The sequence below is a fragment of the Leopardus geoffroyi genome, chromosome D3, assembly GCF_018350155.1.
Source record: "Leopardus geoffroyi isolate Oge1 chromosome D3, O.geoffroyi_Oge1_pat1.0, whole genome shotgun sequence".
Lineage (NCBI taxonomy): Eukaryota > Metazoa > Chordata > Mammalia > Carnivora > Felidae > Leopardus > Leopardus geoffroyi.
The window spans coordinates 48,268,536-48,291,883 of NC_059339.1; the positions used below are offsets into that span (position 1 = coordinate 48,268,536).

Genomic DNA, 23,348 nt, shown 5'->3' on the forward strand with positions numbered 1-23,348 from the left:
CCGATTTCAAAACTTACTGTAAAACTATAGTAATAAAGACAGCATGGTATTGACATAAAGACAGAGAAATAGGTCAGTCCAGAAATAGACATATTTATGATTTTCAGCAAAGGTTTTTAGCAAAGGCTAATCTTTTCAAAAAATAGTGCTGAGAAAATTAGCTATCCATTTGAAAAAATAAGATGTAAACTTCAATTCGTGCTTCATAGAAAAATTAACTCAAAATGGATTATAGACTTAAATGTAAAGCCTAAAAACATAAGGCTTCTAGGGATGCCTGGGTGGCTCAATCGGTTAAGCACCCAACTCTTGATTGCAGCTCAGGTCCTGATATGTGAGATCAAGTTCCATGTTGGACTCTGCACTGACAGTGCAGACAGAGCCTGCTTGGGATTCTCTCTCTCCCTCTCTCTCTCTGCCCCTCCCTGCTCATGTTCCCCCCTGCCCCTGCCAAAAATAAAGTATAAAATTAAATTAAATTTTTAAAAAATATAAGGCTTCTAGAAGAAAGCATTAAGAGAAAATATTTGTGACTCTGGGTTAAGTGAAGATTTCCCACACATAAAACCAAAAGCATGATCCATAAAAGACAAAGTTGATAAATTCGACTTCATAAAAATGTTAAAGTTCCTGTCTTCAAAAAACAATGTTGAAACAATGAAAAGAGAAGCAACAGACTGGAGAAAAATATTTGCAAATTATATATCTGATAAAGGATTTGTATGTATAATATACAGAGACCTCTCAATATTCAATAAGAAAATAAGGGACTGAACTTTTTTTTAATAAGCAAAAGATTTGAACAGACATTTCAGAGAAGATACATAGATGGAAAAATAAGCACATGAGAAGATAAGTCATTATCACTTGTCCTTTAGGGCATGAAAATGAAAAGCACAATAAACTATCACCAGACATACACCAGAATAGGTAAAATTGAAAAGACTGACTCATTGACAAGTATCAAATTGTGTACTTTTAATATATGCAGTTTATGGAATGTCAATAATACTTCAAAAAAGTTGTTTAAATACAGAAGGGTAGGAAAATACAGTAGTCCCCCCTTACTCACAGTTTTGCTTTCTACAATTTCAGTGACCTGTGGTCAACTGCGGTTCAGTAGCAGATGATCCTCCTGACATATCGTCAGGTCAATAGCAGCCCAACACCATGTCACATGCATACATCATCACCTCACTTCACCTTATCGTGTAGGCATTTTATCAGCTCACATCATCACAAGGGTGAGTACAGTACAATCAGATATTTTGAGAGAGAAAGACCATATTTGTATAACTTTTATTACAGTATATTGTTATAATTATTTTTCTATTCTTTACTGTTAATCTCTTCCTGTGCCTAATTTAAAATTATACTTTACCATAGGTGTATTTACATAGGTAAAACATAGTATACACAGGGTTCAGTACTATCTGTGGTTTTTAAGAGTCTCAGAACATATCCTCTGTGGGTAGAGGGGGGCTACTATAAAGTGAGGCAATGCAAGATGTTACTATTTTACATAGGTAGAAGGACTCCTTAATATGATACGGTAACAGAACAGAGCAGAGATTTGAAGAAAGGGAGGAAGCCAACTATACGTCTCGGGGAAGAGTTCTGGCAATAAAGGGTGCAGCAAATACAAAGGTTCTGAGGTAGAAATATGCTTGATGTGTTTAAGGAACAGTAAAGTGACTGCAGCAAAGTGAATGAGGGCAGCTATAAATACAGAGATGAAGTGAGGGGTGCCTGAGTGGCTCAGTCAATTAAGCATCCAACTTTGGCTCAGATCATGATCTCAAAGCTCATTGAGCTTGAGCCCCACATTGGTTTCTGTGCTGACAGCTCAGAGCCTGGAGCCTGCTTCAGATTCTGTGTCTCCCTCTCCCTCTCTCTGCCCCTCCCCCTCTTGTGTGCTCGCTCTTTCTCTCTGTCTCTCTCAAAAATAAATAAATAAACATTAAAAAAATTCTAAAAATACAGAGATGAAGTGGTGGGACAGGTAGTGGGGGCACAAGTCATGTAGGACTTTGTAGGTTATTCTAAGGTCTTGCTTTTACTTTAAGTAAGACTGAAGTCACCACAGGGCTTTGAGCAGTGGGGTGGCATAATCTAATGTTTTTAAAAGATCATTCTGGGTCCTATGTGGAGCATATCCTATAGCAGAGCTAGGACAAAAGCAGAAGACCAGTTCAGATGAATGACAGTTGTAACTCTGACTTGGGTAAGAGCAGAAGGTTGTAAAAATGGCCAGATACTGGATATATTTTGAAGGGAGAGGTGATGAAATTTGCTGGTTGACAAGATGCTTGATTTGCAAAAAAGAGGGGAGCCAAGATGACTCCAGGTTCTTGGCATAAGGAACTGAAAGAATCAAGCTGCTGTTTAGTGATATGGGAAGAAATGATGGAGAAACAACAGCCCCTAGCAAGGCTTGTCTCTCAATTTCCCCCCTTTGAATTCACTGTGCACACTGCTAGAAGAGTCATCTGCCTAAGCCACCACTATAATTATATTACTATTGGATTTAAGAATCTGTATTAGTTTTCTGTTCCCTTCATTATCTTGAAGAGGTGAACTACTTTCCCTAAAATGAAAAGACCAACAAGTGTTTGGATTGGGGGATACAGATAAGGTGAAATCTCTAATAAATATGGGCAGACTACTAACACTGAAGTAGCTAAAATGGTCCCCTCTTCATAGCCTTTTCTAGTGGGGAAGGAGATGTGGCTGGCATCTAGCCAAACGTCATGGGTCTTTTTCTATAGTACCATCCCAAATTCCTAGGAACTTTATGGAGTGGAATAATTATAATGAAAGAGGTAGTGTATCACATATCTATCATATATGCTATATATTACAACACATAATCTTTCACATATCATGTTCACCAAGTGCCAGGCACAGCTAATATATTATATCCATCATTTAAAATGTCTTATAAAGGCTTCAAATGATGTCAGGATAAAGTCCAAGTCCCGTAACATGGCTTGTGAGAGTCTTCCCAATCTAAACCTAACTTCTCTCTCCAATCTTGCCTCTCCCTCCCCATGCTTCTGCTTTACTCAACCACACCCCTTAACACTAGTAGTCCTTTGTGAACACACCTCTTTCTGACTAGAATACACTTCCCTCTTCTATGTCTACTTGTCTAATAACCTACTCGTCCTTGGGCCCTCACACTATTATAATACTTCCCAAAGAACATTTTTTCTGTGATCTAGATTAGTATCCCCCTTCCACAAAAGTCTTGAGTTCAAGGACTTCTCACACTGTATTATATCATCTGTTTATTCTTCTGGATCTCATCTAGATTTATCTAGATTTAAGTTCATAAAGGTAGAGCTTATGTCTATCTTTGTTTCCCAATGTACCCCAATCGTAGATACTTGGCATATAAATGTTGCTCAAGAAACATTTACTTAATGACTGATGTTAAGTTTAGGGGATTTAGAAATACGTCATTTAGAGAGAAAACGGTTAGTTTAGTCCACAACATGCTGAAGTTGATGGAAATGGCAAGACATCCAAATAGAGATGTTCTGTACAAGTTGAAAAAATGGAGCTGAAGTTGGTTTGCAGAGGGTGGGCTAAGGATACTGAAAATATAAGACAGGGTGAGTAGAGAGACCAAGAAAAACACTGAGCCAAACATTTTTACTTAAAAGAAAGACAAGAAACAAGTGAGACAAGAAAATGAAACAATAAAGAAGGAATCACTAGAAATCTAAGAGAAGTAAAGAAGCACAGTAATTAGAAGCAAAGAAGACCATTCAGGAATGAAAATAGGAACATGTGTCAAATGTGTCAAAAGTGAAGGTAAGAGGGGCACCTGGGTGGCTCAGTTGGTTGAGGGTCCAACTCTTATTTTTGGCTCAGGTCATGATCTCACGGTCGTGGCATTGAGCCCTGCACAGGGCTCCACACTGAGGGTGGAGCCTGCTCGGGATCCTCTCTCTCCCTCTCCCTGTGCCTCACCTGCTCGTGCACAGGCACTCTCTCTCTCAAAATAAACAATAAACATTCAAAAGTGAAGTTAGAGAGACCAAAATAGCTAGCTGTTCCACCAGCCATAGGGAGCATAGGACCTAAAATAGTGCCCAGCACATGAAGATAATTAATAAACATTTGTTGACTGAAAGAATAAATGATCAGAAGCTCATTTTTTAAAAAGTAAACTTGTGGGGGTGCTTGGGTGGCTCAGTCAGTGGAGCATGGGACTCTTTGATCTTAGGGTCGTGAGTTCAAGCTCCACATCAGGCGTGGAGCCTACTTCAAAATATCAATCAATCAATTAATTATAAATAGATAAAAATTAAAAAGTTAACTTGTGGATTAGAATGAGCCCAAATCTTGTGCTCAGGAATCTTGCCCTTAAGCACTCATTAGCCAAGACTTTTTTTACTTTTAAAATCTAAATAAAATTTCTGCCTAACCCTTTGATTAATAGTGTATTTTTAAATATATTACTCATTTGTCCTTACCCTTTTAAGTCTCTTTTATCTCTTTTATCACTTAAATAGGAAGTGTCAGTACAAGGGGTTGTAGGCTTGAGAGAGCACTGATAAAAAAATTGCTCATACCTCAAGTTCTGATTAGTACTGCACTGTGTTGTTCCTCAAACCAGATCACCAACACTGGCCCTGGAACCATACATAACTTACAAAAAATATAAGCTGTTTTAGGTAGCTTAAGTAGTGAGCAGACCAGATTTTCCTCACTAGAAGGTCATTAGACAAATCTGAAATCAATCTAAGGAAACTGCCAACATAATACATCATTTTCATTATAATTTAGAGTATGCATAATAGTAAGATTCAGAAAACAATGACTGTGGCACAGATTAGTTAAGTCTGAAAAGTTTACTGGTGAAAAGAAGGAACTTAAATAAATACTAGGTTCAAGAGGATACAGTCATCTTAGAATGAGCTACATCTCTACATATGTGAAAGCAGAAGGAAAGATAACAGGGGATAAACATTAAAAAAAAAAATTTTTTTAACGTTTATTTATTTTTGAGAGACAGAGAGACAGAGAGAGAGAGAGAGAGAGAGAGAGACAGACAGACAGAATCCGAAGCAGGCTCCAGGCTCAGAGCTGTCAGCACAGAGCCCGACGTGGGTCTCGAACTCATGAGCCATGAGATCATGACCTGAGCTGAAGTCGGACGCTCAACCGACTGAGCCACCCAGGCACCCCAAGATAAACATTTTTAATACTTGAAATAAGGGATATGAAAGGAGGCAACAGAGGCAGAAGTAACTATGGATTTAAAGAGACAGGACACCACCAATGTGGCAGAAGGTAATGGATATGCTGAAACGAAGACAAGAGCTACTAAGAGAGTTGTCACAGATGGATTCCATGTCTCTATATGTCAATGCACAGTCTTCAGCAATAAATGTGAGGGAGATGAGAGAAATCAGGGGCTTTAGAAGAGGGAATGATGTCTGGAATGCCCGGGTAAAGACCAGAGAGAGAGAAAGAGAAAGAGAATATGAATATGAATGGATGCTGGGTCTCAGAGATAAGACATGTTTTACATGTGACAGTAACTATGGTCAGCTGTGCTAGCATTCTATGAAAAAGACTTAAAAGTAAATTTTTTTGTTAACTCATATACTATGAACAGGAGGAGGGAAAAACAAGCCTTCAAGTGAAAAACAACCTTATCAAGGGTGAGCAAATAATGGGGCAATCACACAGTTGGCCAAATAATTTACCTGGTCATATCCATAAGGCCTCTGCTGTGGCGGCTGTGGTGGTCCAGGCTGCGTTGGTCTATAACCCCCATACTGCTGACCTTGTCCTTGTGGGTAGTTAGGATACTGAGGACCTGGACCACCCTGTGAAGGACCTGCAAAATAATTAACATAAACAAAAACCCAGATAAAAACAGAATTCTTGAAAGGGTTTAGAACCAGGTGTTATCACGTTTTTATATCTAAACAAAAAAGATAGTTGGTATCTTGATCTTCTCAAATGCTTTTTGAAATAAATTCCAAAGGTTGTAAGAATGAAAATATTATAAGGATAGTGCCATGTACAAAATGTTTTGATTCGGTGTAACCAGTGAGCTATGTGTTAGTCATGAATTTTTTTCCAAATACGTAAAAGTGACTCAGGAGTTGTTAAGCAGGTTAATTCCATGGTATCAAGAAAATTCATCTATACCACTACTAGAAAGTTAACCACTATACGCAACAGGTAAAAGAAAAAGCAACAAGGGCCCTGGGTGGTTCAGTCAGTTAAGTGTCAACTCTTGGGTTCAGCTCAGGTCATGATCTTATGGTTCATGAGTCTGAGCCCCTCACAGGCCCAGCTTCAGGCTCTCTCCTTCTCTCTCGCTCTCTCAAAATAAATAAACTTTAAAAATAAAAGTAAAAAGTAAATAAAAGAAAAAGCAAGAAGCAGGTTCAAATTAAAATACTGAAATAATTTCTGAATAAAGTTTGAGAATCAATGATATTTACAGCTGTAGGACTCTAGATTTACACTTGCAATCACCAGAGAATCATAAAGAATAATTTTCCATGAAATTCTAGATTGATATTTGCAATCACCAAAAGAATGCTTTATGCTCTGCATTAATAAGTTTACTACCACAATATTTTCAAACCAAAACCAAAGACTTGAAAAGCCACAGGTTGCATGTGAAAAAACTTGATTCAAAAGTTACACTCTGTGTACCAATCACCTTTAATACTTAACCCATAAAAATGAATGATTTCCAATTCCAGAGATGGCAAGGGACTAATTTGGCTTGCCAAACAAATATGTCTGTTTCATAAATTCTACTACTGCCTATTGTAAAGAATGCTTTATAAAGCATAAGCTGAAAAGCTTTGACACTTAAATGTTTTCTATCACAGCCATTCAAAATCTGCCATAAAAAAACACTGATGGCAGAGGAAAGTGTCAAAGAGAATAAATGTTCAAGCTTAAATAAATTCCATCGGTCTATTATTTATTTAATTATTATACACTCAATTATTAAAAGTCTAACTCTTCTATTAGAAGAAAGTATGACAACAGAAGCCTACAAATAAGCAAAATGGGGACTTCTCCTTTGGGATTCCCAAGGTCGAACAAAACAGCAGTTAACTACTCTAACCAAAAATACATTGGGGCGCCTGGGTGGCTCAGTCGGTTGAGCGTCCGACTTCGGCTCAGGTCACGATCTCGCGGTCCTTGAGTTCGAGCCCCACGTCGGGCTCTGTGCTGACTGCTCAGAGCCTGGAGCCTGTTTCCGATTCTGTGTCTCCCTCTCTCTCTGACCCTCCCCCGTTCATGCTCTGTCTCTCTCTGTCTCAAAAATAAATAAACGTTAAAAACAAAAATTTCAAAAATACATTTCATTTACTCTCTCTTCCCACTGAAAATAATATTTATCTTTTTTTTTTTTTAATTTTTTTTTTTCAACGTTTATTTATTTTTGGGACAGAGAGAGACAGAGCATGAACGGGGGAGGGGCAGAGAGAGAGGGAGACACAGAATCGGAAACAGGCTCCAGGCCCTGAGCCATCAGCCCAGAGCCTGACGCGGGGCTCGAACTCACGGCCCGTGAGATCGTGACCTGGCTGAAGTCGGATGCTTAACCGACTGCGCCACCCAGGCGCCCCAATATTTATCTTAAATAAATGAATTTACCTGATTTAACCACATCATATTTGTTTTCACGTAAACACAGTAAAACCAGAATACTTATTCAAAATACAAATATTCAATGGTCAGGAAATGAAAATGCCATTTGAGAAGAGCAAGAATTCCTTTGTAAAAACAAGAAATCCCGGGATGCTTGGGTGGCTCAGTTGGTTAAGTGTCCAACTAGTTTAAGCCATGCTGGAGCTCACTTAAAAAGACAAAACAAATAACAAAAACAAACAAGAAATCCATGGAATATTTCTAAAAAAAAATTTGTTTAATGTTTATTTTTGAGAGAAAGAGAGCACAAGTGAGAGAGGGGCAGAGAGAGAGGGAGACACAGAATCCAAAGCAGACTCCAGGCTCTGGGCTGTCAGCACAGAGTCCGATGTAGGGCTCGAACCCACGAACCGTGGGATCATGACCTGAGCCGAAGTCGGACGCTTAACCAACTGAGCCACCCAGGTGCCCCATCCATGGAATATTTCTAACGTCATATCTCAAATTAAAGAACTAGAACTTATCAGTTTGGGGGGAAATATCTGGCTCCTAATACCTGACCAAATTTCAATGCATAAGTTGAAGACACAAGAGAATTTCAATCTGATTTTGGTTCTGAGACTTGCTATAACGAGTAGAGAGAGGTGCCCAGAGTCATCTCAGAGCTTAAACTAATGAATAAAAATAATAAAATATTACTGATGTAAAAAAGAGACTATGTTAGCAAGAGATGATGTCAGATTAATAAGCAGTTACTTCTCTAGCATTAGAACCATATTTTCATATATAGAGAGTAGTGACAGTGGCCTAAAATTTAAGAATGAGAGATCAGGTCTTTATCATTCCTACTCCCTGTCTAATAAAGTTATTCAAAGCTAGATATCCAGCTACTATAACTCTTATAGTGAGTTTATAATAAGAAAATACAGCTATACTTCCCCAAACTCTGTAAGATACATAACAGCAATAAATACACCTCTATGGATGTGTATATTGCTATTTAACCAAAGAATGACAAAAACATTTTCTTTATGCATTCCAAATAAATCTCATTTGTACTCCAAAAATCAATATTATTTTTCATAGTAACAGTCATTAGTTTTAGAAATAAGTTTGCTAAGCGAATTACGTTAGATATGGTCAATAATCACCCAATTCGTCGGTTTTCCAAGCACACACAAAGCTACTGGCTGGGCATGAATGCCAACGAGGTTTAAGAACTCATTTCAAATGATTACATACCTTACCTTTGGTCAATGAACCACCTCTAGTTTATGTTTCTTTTTAAATGGATTACCAGTTTATTGGAGAAAAAACATTTTCAATTAGTCAGTAATAGAATGAGCTAAAATCATATTTTTGAAAAGAAGAATTCTTAGAGAAATAAACATTAAATATGTCCTTCAATATTTCAAAACAAAACTGCAAAAAACCATTACCGTAGCCCTGCTGCTGTCCTGGATAGCCCTGCTGCCCTGGGTACTGCTGTTGCTGGGGTGGATATCCCTGTTGGGGAGGTGGTCCTTGGTAAGCATCTTGCTGTTGGCCATATTGTGAATTTCCTACAGGATAATTGGAGAAGAGAAAAAGAAAAAAAACTGAGAAGTTTGCTTAATTAACTTTTTTACTCTAAGATGCATAGCCAACAACACAAGAACAAAATGAAATGCCATATTGATTTTTGAAAGTTAACAAAACAAAGAAAAAACTCAAACCAAACAGAAGGATTTCGGCCAAACAAACTGCAGTTAAAGCCAATTTTGCAAGGTTGAACTGCAGCATTTTCAGCGTCTCTGCCATACGAGCATTACATTTACTGGAACATCACAGTCATAAGATCATGACTATGCTAAATAAAATAAAAAAGACAAAATTAAAGACAGCTACAAGAGCACACACTAGCTACACAAGATCAGCAAGCTGTTTCCTAAAGGCACTATACTTATATGTAAAATTATACATATGTAAACACACACAAGAAAAAAAAATTGGATTGATGGATTTATGTTCAAATAGAAAATTTCCACTGAGGAAAAAATTATTTTTAAATGTTTTAGTCTTTTTATTGTTGTTAGAAATGGCAAGTCATGGTTACACACTTTAAATATTTGTAAGGAAATTATTTTAATTGTTCTGGGCTCCCTGTAACTTTCAAGACAGCCAGCAACTAGTATTCTACAAGAGCTTTGCATGGGTAGAAGTTGTCTTATGCAAGAATTTTCATTCCTGTAGAAGGGGATATATATGTGTATGTGTGTGAAGGTATATAGATACCTCCTTCGTAGTAATGTTGTGAGGAATCCTCATAAGGCCTATCGTAGCCTTGTTCAGGATACGACGGTTGCTGATAACCGTAATCATTATGACCTACATCAATTCGACAAGAGACAGGAAGAAACGTTAATGGCCACTGAGTGAAAACCCTAAATATATTTAAACTTTCAGATAAAATTGAAAAAAAGAAAAAGAAATGGAAATACATAAAAAATAATTTCAATTGCATTAGCCAAATATTTACCAATGTGATTGTTTCCATATTGAGATAACGTGCAAATTTTTTAAAAGCAAAAACAGTAGTTTTAGAAACATTACACTTAGTCTTAACTGATCATCCTCATCAAGGGGGGGGGGGAGAAAAACTTTATCTTCAATTTTTTTAAAAAAAGAGAGAATGAAAGCATTTAGGCCTTTCACATGTAAATAACTTGAATTAAATTAGAACGAACAAAGGAAGCAATTATCATATTTTGTCAAACACCTGTTCTGCTGGTCGCCAATTCCACAGCATATGCTAAAACAATGCAAAATATAAAAAAGCTCCATAAGTTTTTTTCCCCTGAAAGAAACTGAAACAAATTTTTCACATTCTATTTACTTGCATGATGTATCTCATAAAGTTATTTTCAGATATAAGAACATTATTGCTTAACGCTGCCATTCTAGAAGTCTTTAGAAAGTATTTCTAGAGTATCATAAACATATACCTACATAAAATTAATACTGTGTTAAGTGCTAGAGTACCCCTTTAGTATTAAGGCTCGATAAATTTTATGACTGGACTTTAATGAAAATCAATAGTCTAGTTCTTTTAACTAAGTAGTACTAAGAAAATAGAGGAAATAACACTTCAGTTAGCTAAAATCTAAACTAAATTTTCAAAGAATGCCTAATTAAGAAGGAATACAGTTATGAATAAATGTTATACTCAGTGTTCTAGGATTCCAACATTCCCAAACTACCTCAGAAATATCTACATTAAGGGTTGGCAAACTATGGCCTGCAGTATAAATATGGCCAGTGGCTTGTTTTGGTAAATAAAGTTTTACTGGAACACAGGCATGCCCATTCATATTTCCTACAGCTATTTTCATGCTACAACAAGGGTTCAGTAGTTGAGACTAAGACCATATGTCCCACAAAGACTAAAATACTTACTCTCTGCCTCTTTACAGAAAGAAGTTTGCCAACTCCTAATCTATGTATTTACTGGCATAAATATCTGGTAAGAAAATACCCAATGCTGTTTCAGAAAACTGTTGTTATGAATGGAATACTCTACATAAATGTGAGAAAAAGATATTAATACACACCTATGCAAAAAAGATACCATTTAGATTTTTTAATTCCCTGACGTAATAAGTAATTTACAGTAACCTTAAAGTTCTGATATATACAAAAATAATATGTCTGTCTATTCTGAATAGAAAGGTCATATTTATAACAACATACATTTCACATTTCAGGAAATACACAGGACCAAAATAACAGTGTCAAATTCAACTCAGTTATATAAAACACATTTTAGAAATTCAAACAATTGTTTACTTTCAGACTTCCTAATAAATAAATTTAACAAACTAGATTTCACTTCTTTAAAATATCCACAGTATATAAACATTCTGAAGTTTTTCACTGAAAAAAATCTTAATATAATGTCTACATGTGAAACAACAAAAAAAAAATCCAACATTCTGAATATTCAGGGCAAGAAAACCTGAGATTTAAAAAAATTTGTCATTTTCTTATAAGAAATATCTGTACACATCCTCACTATCACTGGCAAACATTTATCATATGCAAAATTCTACAGGTGAGTGTTTGCTCTGCCTCTGAAGTAAAAACCAGTATCCTTATACTGATGTACCTTTATGCTTTACATATGAACCCAAAACTGGCAGCTAAATGATTTTTTAAATACACCACATTCTATCTTCTTACTAGTTTACATTAGCTTCAAATCGCCAGTCCCAACACTTTAGCTTTTAATTTTTAGTTTCCCCAAGTTTCTCTGTTAAATAGTTTACTTAAATATACCAGGGGAGCTTCCTGGATAAATGAAGATTTTGACAAATCCTTTCATAACAAGACAAATCATACTGTAATGTGAACAGCTACCTCCAATTTACCACAGTTTTGTATGTTTGGATTATTTTTTCCTCAACACTGTAGCATAAAATTTCAAACATACAGAAAAATGGAAAGCCCTGTACAGTGAGAAAGCCGACTTCTGCTTGGATCATTACTAAATGCAATACATCTTCAGTGACCACCTTTTCACAAGCCCCTTCCCACTAAAAAAAAAAATACCATTAAGCTAAATAATTAAAATTAAAATCTGGTTTCCAAATGCTTTTCCTATTCTACTAACTCTATACACAGTTATATTATGGGTATAATTTAGCCTCCAAAATTTTCAAATGCAAATGCTAATGTATATAAACCACAGTTCTTTGAGAAGTATTTAACGTTAACTAAAATGATAAAACTTGGAAACAGACTCAAGAACTATTATCTTCTATGTATTTATACAATGCATAAAAGTAAACCAATGGGTGAACTTTGCAGTGTGTGAATTATCTCAATAAAGCTGCTATTAAAAAAAGTGAAATCAGTAACATTTGCTTTGGTTCAATCTTCTTTTATATAAGAAAGGATTCCACTGACAGAATGTCATTCCTGATGGTACTAATATGGACTATTTAAACAAAATACACTTTGATAGAGATTATACACTAATGCAATCACTGGGGCTTTAGATTATTAAAGTGTTTCTAAATTTAGAAGAAACATATTGTTAGTTTCTTCATCCTCATTAAAATGTTTTGAACAGCTATCTGCATTAATATTGGGGAGGGAATAGAAAATGGGAAAGTTAACATTAGGAGAGTTTACCATCAGGGTAATATTGCTGGTTCATGCCTTCTGGAGGACCTTGTCCACCATGACTGTATTGGTCCCCATAATAGTCTTCCTGGCCTGAGTACTGCTGTGGTGGGCCTGAAAAACCACAACCAGTCAAGACATAAATAATTTGTTTTCTATGTCATCAAAGGCTTTCTTTTCTAATCTGATATTGTTAAGAGATTATTTCTCACCTGTAGATGTTCTGGCAATTGAGATACTTTGAACTATTTTTATACACACACATCCATAAACACACAGCAACACCACGTTTCACAAAAATTATTACGACTATACATACAGGATCTAACAATACCAACTTAAAAAAACAAACACTAACTTCTTTAAAAAAGGTTCAAACTAGTAGAAAATTAATTTTCTTTTTGATGTTAGAGCAGTTTGGAATAAACTAGGGTTTGTTTCTGACCATATATTAAGTAACTTCTCAAAATTAAAATTGTATTTTCTGCTATACATTAGTGAGCTTTTGATATAAAATTTTATGATATAATCTCTTCCCAGAAAAAAATAAAAGGAAGCTGTGTAGCAGGAAGTTCCTATCCACTCCATGAACCTTTGTACCTACTATATCCACTACCTTTTAGAAAAAAATATGTAATAATAATAATACTAAAAATCAAGAAACACAAAGCCCTGAATTTGCCTATATGAAATGTTAATTAAAATGTAAAGCCTTTCAACTACAGTTTTACTTATATTAAGCAGGAAATTTCCCAAATGTAATCTTACCCTGTTGAGGTGGTCTATAAGGAGGAATCTGTCTCTGACCCATCATATGATTGCCTTGGTTAACTTGACCCATCATTCCCATAGGAGGCTGCTGGCCTTGATAATGCTGCCCACCTCCCTGTGGCATATTGTATTGTTGAGAAGGAGGCTGCTGATGCATCATTGGAGCTGAAAAGAGACAAAATATTATGCACACAATTTTTTTACATATAATTTTAATACCTTAAGAGAAATACAAAAGTATTTTATCATATAACCCCCAAAATATGTAAGGTATTATAATGAAAACTGACTTCAATAAAAATAAATCTTTCAGTTGAAGTTCACATGCCAAAAATAATCTGCAAACGAGGAAAACAACTAATACATGGTAGTTCATCTGAAATCCACTGAAGGAGTGTTCTAGTAATTTCTTTAAAAAAGTGAATATAATATGTAAACATCCTGAATATATGCATTTTTCAAGATATGCTACATAATATTTATCTACACAATTCTCTTGGGAAAAACAGAATCTTTTTTTTCTTTTTAATTTTTTTTTCAATGTTTTTATTTACTTTTGAAGGAGAGAGAGACAGAGCATGAGCAGGGGAGGAGTAGAGAGAGAGGGAGACACAGAATTTGAAGCAGGCTCCAGGCTCTAAGCCGTCAGCACAGAGCCTGATGTGGAGCCCAAACCCACGAACTGTGAGATCATGACCTGAGCCGAAGTCAGACGCTCAACCGACCGAGCCACCCAGGCGCCCCAAATCTTTAAGCTATATAAGAAAATATACCACAACAAACTTCACAAAATCACACAGCAAAGGAGGGGTCAAACCAGATTAGGAAAGAAACCTAATCTCTGGACATCCCTTTTTTCCCCCCTTTTCAATTACCACTCATTTCATTATATAATGGTAGATAGGGAAACGACACATTTATAAATACATTTACATTGGCGGATTTCATAAACTTTAATTTTAGGATTAAATTTTTAAAGGGTCTTCTTTCCCTTTTCCATTTATAAGATTTATAAATGAAAAAGGTCTTCCTGAAATCAAAGGGTTGTAGTGCTTCTTAGTAAGTACTAACACACACACAATCAAAAATACCTAGGCAGAAAACTGTAATAAGCCATAGAGTCAGGTATCAGAATTAGAGTGCCCAGGGGCACCTGGGTGGTTCAGTAGGTTAAGCATCCAACTTCGGTTCAAATCATGATCTCATGGATAGGGAGTGTGAGCCCCACGTTGGGCTCTGTGCTCACAGCTCAGAGCCTGGAGCCTGCTTTGGATTAGGAGGTAACTCCCTCTCTCTCTGCCCCTCCCTTACTTGTGCTCTCTCACCCTCTCTCTCAAAAATAAATAATAAACATGAAAAAAAATCAAAACAACAAAAAAAAGAACTACAGCCTCCAAAGCAAGCAATATCCAGGTAGCCACACTACCACTGCTATAGTATCACATTGGCAACACTAAAAATATATCACGTGAAATAATCAACAATGGCCATAAAGTTCTGTGTTGCCACCTAACAATGTAAACAGCTCCTCAGAGGTTCACTGGGTCAAGTGATGGTATGGAGAACTCATCATTCTACCATCATAACCATTACTGTCTCAGAAGTACATATGAGTCATCCCCCAGTTTACTGCTTAAACAGCTACGTACTCCTCCTTTACTGACTCACGGACAATTTAAGGACAAAAGTAAAGGATTAGAGGCCTGAGAAAACTTGTACAGTAGAAATTACGCAGAACAGCCAAAAGTTCATTGTTTATTTAAATAAAAGTTAAAAACAAAACACAATTACCTCTTTAAACATATTACTAGCCTACAAAAGCAGCAACATTAGCAAAAAGAATTTAACTCTCTTCCACTTTGAAGACCTGTATTATCTAAAGTCATTTATCAGAGCTCTTTTTCTCCTATTTGCCATCTTTTGTTCTTCTACTTCGTTTCAAATTCCTCTTTCTCTCTAATTTTATCATAAATATAAGTCTTTCAAAGGTTACGCTAGGACTTTCAACAAGGAAATAAACTCTTTATAGTAGGGATAAGATGGCTCGGTGGAGAATGGAAGGGAAGAGAACTTAACACTAAATGCACTTAACACTGCCAGACATACTTTCATATTTATTTCATGTAAACCAACAACTAACAGAGGTAAGGATCCTAATTTTCTAGTTTTTAGCTAAGGAATCCAAAGATCAAGATAACCAACTGGGACAGACAAAACACAAGCTTGAAACTAGTTTAACTGAAATTGTAATTTTTAAAATATATTTTGTATATAATAAAGTATTGAACACTAGCAGGTATAATCTAATAGGCAGTATGATTAGGCATTTCTGTAACTCATTTTCAGTAAATGAAGGTTTTGCTTTGACTCTCTTCTCCAACACTGATTAAAGGCTTCCTGTCTCACAGAAGGCAACTATAAAACTAATACATATAGTATGCATTGGAACCAGAACTTCAAATAGAGGAGGAAGAAAGCAGAAACATCATAGCTGGGGGGAAATCCAAAAGGATATAATAACAAAAAAATTCTAAGCTTTGCTCTAAAGGAGAAAAGTAATCCAGCTTAAGCCCCAAATAGAAAAGACCATGGCACTGTGCTTTATCTTTTGGGACTGTCAGCAGTTCCAATCCCAAAGAGCTCAATTACCACCACCGTTTTATTCTTTGTCACTTCCCTCCCTCCGAGGATCCTCCACATCAGTCAGGATCAAACCTAAAACCACAGAGAATGGAGGAGGATAGCATTGCTAAAACATGTTGTTTTTCATCTTTTTCCTTGAAGCCTTACCCATTAAAAAAAAAAATTAGGACTTCAACTTTGATTGTTTTAAGAATAGTATTATTTTCCATGTGATAATGAAATATGCTACACTGGCAAATGTCTATCATCCTTTGAGACAGTAATGGAAATGAGAGTTGAATCTCAAAAGTTTACACCAAAATTACTTGTAAAAATCTGTACTACAGAAGGAAGATTACAAAATGAGTCCATTATAACCATTTTCTACAAACAATGACATCACACATTACTATATGGCTTAAAAGTTGTTCTTCATCTCTTAAATAAATCATTTTGACGCTAAGATGCGCAACAAAGTGTGATATTACATACACAAAGTTCTTAATGTCTTAATTATCTACCATATGTTTTGTAAAAGTGTTTTAAGAGAACATATAACAAATGCTCATCACAATATTATTTCTTTCCATTCTGAGTTTCATATGTAACAGATATTCTATGGAAATAATGTGCTATATCTTAAACATATGTAAAATATTCCCAAATCACCACATTTTATGTCATTGGAATTCTTTGTTCCAATGAGATGGTTAATACTTAGTTTTATCTTAAGTTACTGGTCAAAAATTTTTTTAGAGTCAACTATAAAAATAACATTAGGTTTTCATTAATCTGTGAAAAATTTAAGATTATATAATTTTTTAAAAAATTCTGTATACACACACATATATTCACATCTTCAAATGGAAACCAATACACTATAACTCTATAAATCATATAATTAACCTATGAACGATTTTAAATAAAGGTTAAATGTCAGCTAACAGTTAATGAGAACTTAGTACAAGCCAGGTACTAAGCTAAGAGTTTTATGTATACTATTTATTTTCCCAAACTCTATGAAACAGGTAATACTATCATCAACTTCACTTTACAGGTAAGAAAATTTAATTTAAGGTTTACAAGCATTTAGAATCTTACCTAGAGTTGCACAGCTAGTAAATGATGACAACTTTAAAGCCACTATGTATATCTCCTCTCCAAAGTCAAATCATACTTCTCCCATGTAATATATCCCAGGATAACAGTTCTAGGTAACATTATCCATAATATACTACATCTATATATACACACACACTATAGTTTATAGATGTTACTATACTAATAATACACTAATAGTGTATCATATGTACTAATATACTGTAATATAAAAATCCTAAAATGCAAGAAGTTTCTTTACCCCACCTCTATCTATATGCTATAATAAGAATTAGACTATGAAATTGCTTAAGTAATGCCCTCCAAGCATATTTTCCTATTCGTATTTCACTACATTTTACTACTGTTCTTAACTTTTCAATCTCAAACTAAACCATTTGTAGCTCTCATTTGAAGGTATTACTAACAGTTTATTTACAAGAAAAAAATTCCAGTATTCTAGCAAACTCAATTAGCTAACCCACTATCTATTAAATAGCCATTCAAAATGAACGGAATTTTTTACATACCTACAATGTACATCTGTCCTCATCAAGTTTTCAATAGTTCATAAGGCATTTAGATATAATATCAAAGACAAAAGAACAGCCAAGTAACTAATAAAATCCTCCAAACTTAGTAAAGTCACTGTAACTAATACAAACTTAGCTGAGTTTCCTAGCAGCCAATGAAAAAAAAAACAGAAGCATGATAGATATCAGCTAGTAAAAAAAGTTCACTAAGAGATATAAACTTTTCCGTAACATGAAATTTTTAGAAATTTTCATGAAAGTATTAAAACATACTAGTATCAATAACTTTTGCTGCTGTTTCCTTAGTAACACAGACCATCCTTATATGCAGATCCTCATATTAACCATTTCTTAAAGCTGTGATTTTCGACCATGCGTGATTTTGTCCCCCAGGAGACATTTTAGGTGGTCACAACTGCTATGAGTGGTGGTGCTCCTGCCACCTAGTGGAGACAGGACAGATCTACTGCTAAATATCGCAACAAGGCATAGGATAGGCCTCCACACAAATTATGCAGCTCAAAATGTCAACAGTGTTGAGTCAAGAAACCCTGGATTCTCAAGAGCATAATTGTAAATCATAGGCATCTCTACAAACTAGTCTGGGAATGAGAGTATGCATTTAGTTTTCTGGTGATTGAAAGTTAGAAAAGGGATGTATTGTTGTTTAATAAATCCAGAAAAATAAAACATTAGGCAATTTCTTAAGAGTTGGACCTCATACATAGTTTTGACTTTACTATAAATAAAATTAATTCAAAAACAAAGTCAGTGCTAAACATCTATCATAATCGACTGAAAGGAACTCTAACAAGCCCAAGTAGAAAGCCATGGAGATGTGCTACATTAAAACATATAGTTTTGTGTCACTTAGCATGAAAGTTGGAAAATTACAAACCATTTGACACATATGAGATTATTCTGCCAAGAAAAATTCTGAGGGAATAAATAAGCATGACTTAGAATATCTGTTAAAATTTAATCTCTAAAATTTATTCCTAGAGATTCTGGTTTAGCAGGTATGGGATAGGGCACACAAATCTTTTTTTTTAACAACTACCCCAGGTGATTCCAATCCATGTAGTCTTAGGACCACGTGATGAGATAGAGTTTTAAGAGAAAGAATAACCAATCATCCACTTCGACCATAAAAGAAGCTGGATTATGGTTCATATAAAATGTTTAAATTGGGGGGCGCCTGGGTGGTTCAGTCGGTTGGGCGTCCAACTTAGGCTCAGGTCATGATCTCACGGTCCGTGAGTTCGAGCCCCGCGTTGGGCTCTGTGCTGACAGCTCAGAGCCTGAAGCCTGCTTCAGATACTGTGTCTCCCTCTCTCTCTGACCCTCCCCCGTTCATGCTCTGTCTCCCTCTGTCTCAAAAATAAATAAACATTAAAAAAAATTTTTTTTTAAATGTTTAAATTAGAGTAAGATTGCATCTCATAGGGTACTTAAGGTGTTAGCTATAAAAAGAATCATAAGGAATTCGTGTCATAAATACATCAAAACTCATCAAATGATACAATTAAGATCTATGCATTTCACTGCATATACATGTTACCTTAAAAAGACTATTTTAAAAATAAATAAAATTTTACAATGTTAAGTCCTAATGATATGCAGACTAAAGTGTTCACGAGTAAAGTATACTGATATCTGCAAATTACTGTGAAATGCATTTGAAAAATAAGACACAATTGATGGATTAGTAGATGGATAGACAGACAATAAACAAATTTAGTAGAATACTAACTGTAGAAAGCAGGTGGCAACTATACAGATACAATCCTTCAAGTGTCCTGCATGTTTGAATTTTATGTAAAAAAATATTGGGAGAAAATTTAAAAATTAATCCTAGGAGAATATATAAAGACTTCTCAAATTTCAGCAGTAAAAAACCAAACAATCCAACTAGAACATAGGCAAAAGACATGAAGAGACTTCACTGAAGAGGACATACAGATGGCAAATAAGCACACAAAAAAGATGTTCAGTATCAGCAGCCGTTAGGGAAACGCAAATTAAGACCACAATGAGATATCACTTCACATTTTTAGAACAGCTAAGATTAAAAAAAAAATATGTTGACAATACCAAATGTTGACAAGAATTCGGAGAAATCAGATCTCTCAGGGCACTTAGGTGGCTCAGTTAGTTAAGCATCCGACTCGGTTTCAGTTCAAGTCATGATCCTAGGGTCCTGGGATTGAGCCCAGTGCCGGGCTCTGTGCTGGGTGTGGAGCTTGCTTGGGATTCTCTCCCTCCCTCTCCTTCTGCCCCTTCCTCACTTGTGCATACACATATGCTCCCTCTCTCTCAAAAATAAAAAATAAAAATGAAAGAAAGAAAAAAGAAGCAGACCTCTTATACGTTGCTGGGGGGCAACGTTAAAATGGTACAGCTCCTTTAGTGATCTGTTTGGCAGTTTCTGAAAAAAACTAAACGTATACCTATATGACCCAGCAATTGCACTGCTGGTATCTATCCCAAAAAAGGGAAAACTTTTGTGCAAATAAAAACTCGAAATTGTACACAATTGTACATCGCACCTTTACGTAAAAAGCCAAAAATTGGAAACTACTAAAATATCCCTCAAGGGTTAAACAAACCAGTATATCCATACCATGGAAGTCTAACTCAGCAATACCAACATATGAACAACTGATACATGCAACAACTTGGAAAAATATTAATTAGGTTGAGTGAAAAAAGTTAATCTCTAAAGGTCTCATACTGTGTGATTCCATTTATATAACATTCTGAAAATGACAAAAGTATAAAAATGAAAGCGTAACAGTGGTTGCGAGGGATTAGAGATGGCTTGGGGTAAGACACATAGACTCTCTCTGTACTACCTTTGTAACTTCCTATAAACCTGTAATTAATTCAAAATAAAGTTTAAAAAAATGCATCATTGGGGCGCCTGGGTAGATCAGTCAGTTAAGCGTTCGACTCTTAATTTCAGCTCAGGTCATGATCTCCTGGTTCATGGGATTGAGCCCCGTGTCTGGCTCTGTGCTGACTGCAGGGAGACCACTTGGGATTCTCTCTCTCCCCCTCCCTTTTTGCTCCTCTCCTGCTCACACATGCTCTCTCAAAAGTAAATAAACATAAAAAAAAAAAAATCTTTAAATAAAAAATGTAATGAAACTGAGTTTATAATCTATTGAAGAAACTCATCTGGATTTTGTCCCCTAAACCCAAAAGGTTTCAGTAAACTGATGGTCATCTGTTTTATCTGACAGTAACTGACACTTCTTTATTTGGTTCATTTCTGGAATGACAGTTGATGGATGACAATAGCACAGAGAAAAATGCTAGCTTTCTAATTTGTTATGACATGAGGAAACCTAGATCTATCGGTCAACAAATAGGACAAAGTAGTGAACAAGACACGCTCCTGACTTCATAGAACTTAAGAGTCTAGGAAAAAATAATTAAACAGATACTACAAATAATTATGTAATTACAAGTACTCAAACAAACATCTGCTACAAAGAGCCTAAGTACAGTCTACCTACTATACCTAGGTGGACTGTACCTTGTCTGTAAAGTAACTTAAAACTTGTAAAGTAAGACTGTATGTGATTTTTAGACTTTACTCTTTTCTGTATTTTCCAGATATTTCATATTAAATATTAGTTATTTTCATAACCAGAAAAATGTCATCATTGAGGAAAAAATTACAACCTTGAAAAACTCATCCAAGACAGCAATAGTGATCAAATTATAAACAAATATCTAATATAATCTGAACTATGATATAATTGCTGCATATACCTGAAACGGAACAGAAGCCTGCAATATTAAGCAACATTACATAGATTTACCAATTTTAACAGTGAAGAGAGATGAGTGTACACACAATTCTCACATATTCAAATCAACTAGAAGTCAAACATGCCATTTCCACGGGATACAATATTTGAAATAATGTCTTCATTTATAAATTTTCTGTGTTGCATTTGGAAGGAAAAAAGTTGTAGCGTTTTTTTCATATTGAAGATTTATTATATTTGTTAAATTTTGGGGATTCGTACAGCTCCTGAACGTGGGTAGGGACTTTGGGTCATACTCAGAAGAACTACATACTGTAGACTAAGATTAATAACTTGGGTAATCAAATCTACATAATGCAGCCCCAATATAACCTCTGAACACTGAGGCTTAGGTAAACTCCCCTGGCTGGCAATACTCGGTGCATATTGTTACACATTGGGACCAGGAGAGCAATGCATCCTGACTCCCATGGAAAGAGACACTCCATGTTTGGTACCTCTTCTGGACTTTTCCCTATGCACTTTTTCCCTTGGTTGATGTTAATAATAATAAATCATAATTCTTCAGTGTAACAGTTTTCAGTGAGTATTGTGCATCTTTCCAGTAAATTTCTGAACCCGAGAGTGCTTAAGGGAACCCCAGAAGTTGCAGTGAGTGTCACAAGTGAGGCCAGTCTTAGGAACCATTCCCTATAACTTTGCAGTCGGCTAACTTCTCAGAGCTAGCATCTTTTTTACAACTTGGCCGACTGTCATCTTCCTTTTTAAGTCCAGGTCAGCTTCCAACATTTTATCCTTTCTACTTTCAATGTTATGAAATGTCTCCAAGAATTTCAACAGGAAGTATTTTGTCAGTCTTACCTTCTTTGGGACAGCTTCGTTCTTTTCATCACAACCAGTACTCTCACGTTATCAATGAGTTCACCTTCACTAAAGTACTTGCAGTGCACATCTAGAGTCTCTCAAATGGCAGTAGTGTCAACATTCCCAGTCAGCAATTTCTTCTCTAACTTTATTTACAAAGGATTTGGATTTCATTTCCAGCAGTATTACTTCTCATTTCCCTACTACACTTCTATCTTTCATAAAATATCATGAAGGTTTATAACTCGGAACCAAGGAAGCAATACAGCTATATACTCTGCTTTATGTGCATAAACTGATAAATACACAGCGATCAATCACTGGCAGCATCTAAAAGTGACATGAATAGTCACTGATTATGACAGTCATCTGTTATTTATGCAGTGATTCGTAAACTGAAGAGACAGAAGCTAAGTTTGTACTTCATACAAGGGCTCACAGTTCATCTACCATAACTGAAATCTGAACCATGCTGTTGGGTAAAAGGTGTCATTTAACCAAACTGTGGTAACTCAAATTCATGCATACCAGAACTGCACAAACGAGGCCTGCCTAGATTTCTACAGGACATGTTTTCTCATGCAGGGACTGAAGATAATCATAGTACTACTACCTCAAGGATATTGTGAGGATTAAATTGGATACATACATACCTGGCACTCGCTGAATATTAGTTCCTATTTTTGATCAGTAATATGCACCCCCCCCCCCAAAAAATACTCGTGTTACCACTTGTGTTATACTTGTGAAACACTTGTGTTAACCAAAATCAAATCAGTTTCTTTACTGTAGGACTTCTGAGACATTTTAACACACTAGCAAGCAGGCAGAGTCCTCCAAAGCATTTTAGCAATAATTATTACCTAAGTCTATC

At 35.6% G+C, this 23,348-nt stretch overlaps 1 protein-coding gene across 5 annotated transcripts in view; it reads right to left on the reverse strand.

The window, feature by feature from the left end:
• The window catches only part of SS18 (SS18 subunit of BAF chromatin remodeling complex), an 89,414-nt gene that overhangs the window by 15,097 nt on the left and 50,969 nt on the right, over positions 1-23,348 (reverse strand). For 3 of the 5 annotated variants that reach the window (XM_045459338.1, XM_045459337.1, XM_045459340.1), the window contains exons 6-10: positions 13,576-13,743; positions 12,817-12,921; positions 9,919-10,011; positions 9,084-9,206; positions 5,724-5,857 (exon numbers count right to left, since the gene is read on the reverse strand). In XM_045459338.1, the coding sequence (XP_045315294.1) occupies positions 5,724-5,857; positions 9,084-9,206; positions 9,919-10,011; positions 12,817-12,921; positions 13,576-13,743 (623 nt within the window). The remainder of the gene's footprint in view (positions 1-5,723; positions 5,858-9,083; positions 9,207-9,918; positions 10,012-12,816; positions 12,922-13,575; positions 13,744-23,348) is intronic. The other 2 variants (XM_045459339.1, XM_045459341.1) reach the window with 2 other exon arrangements.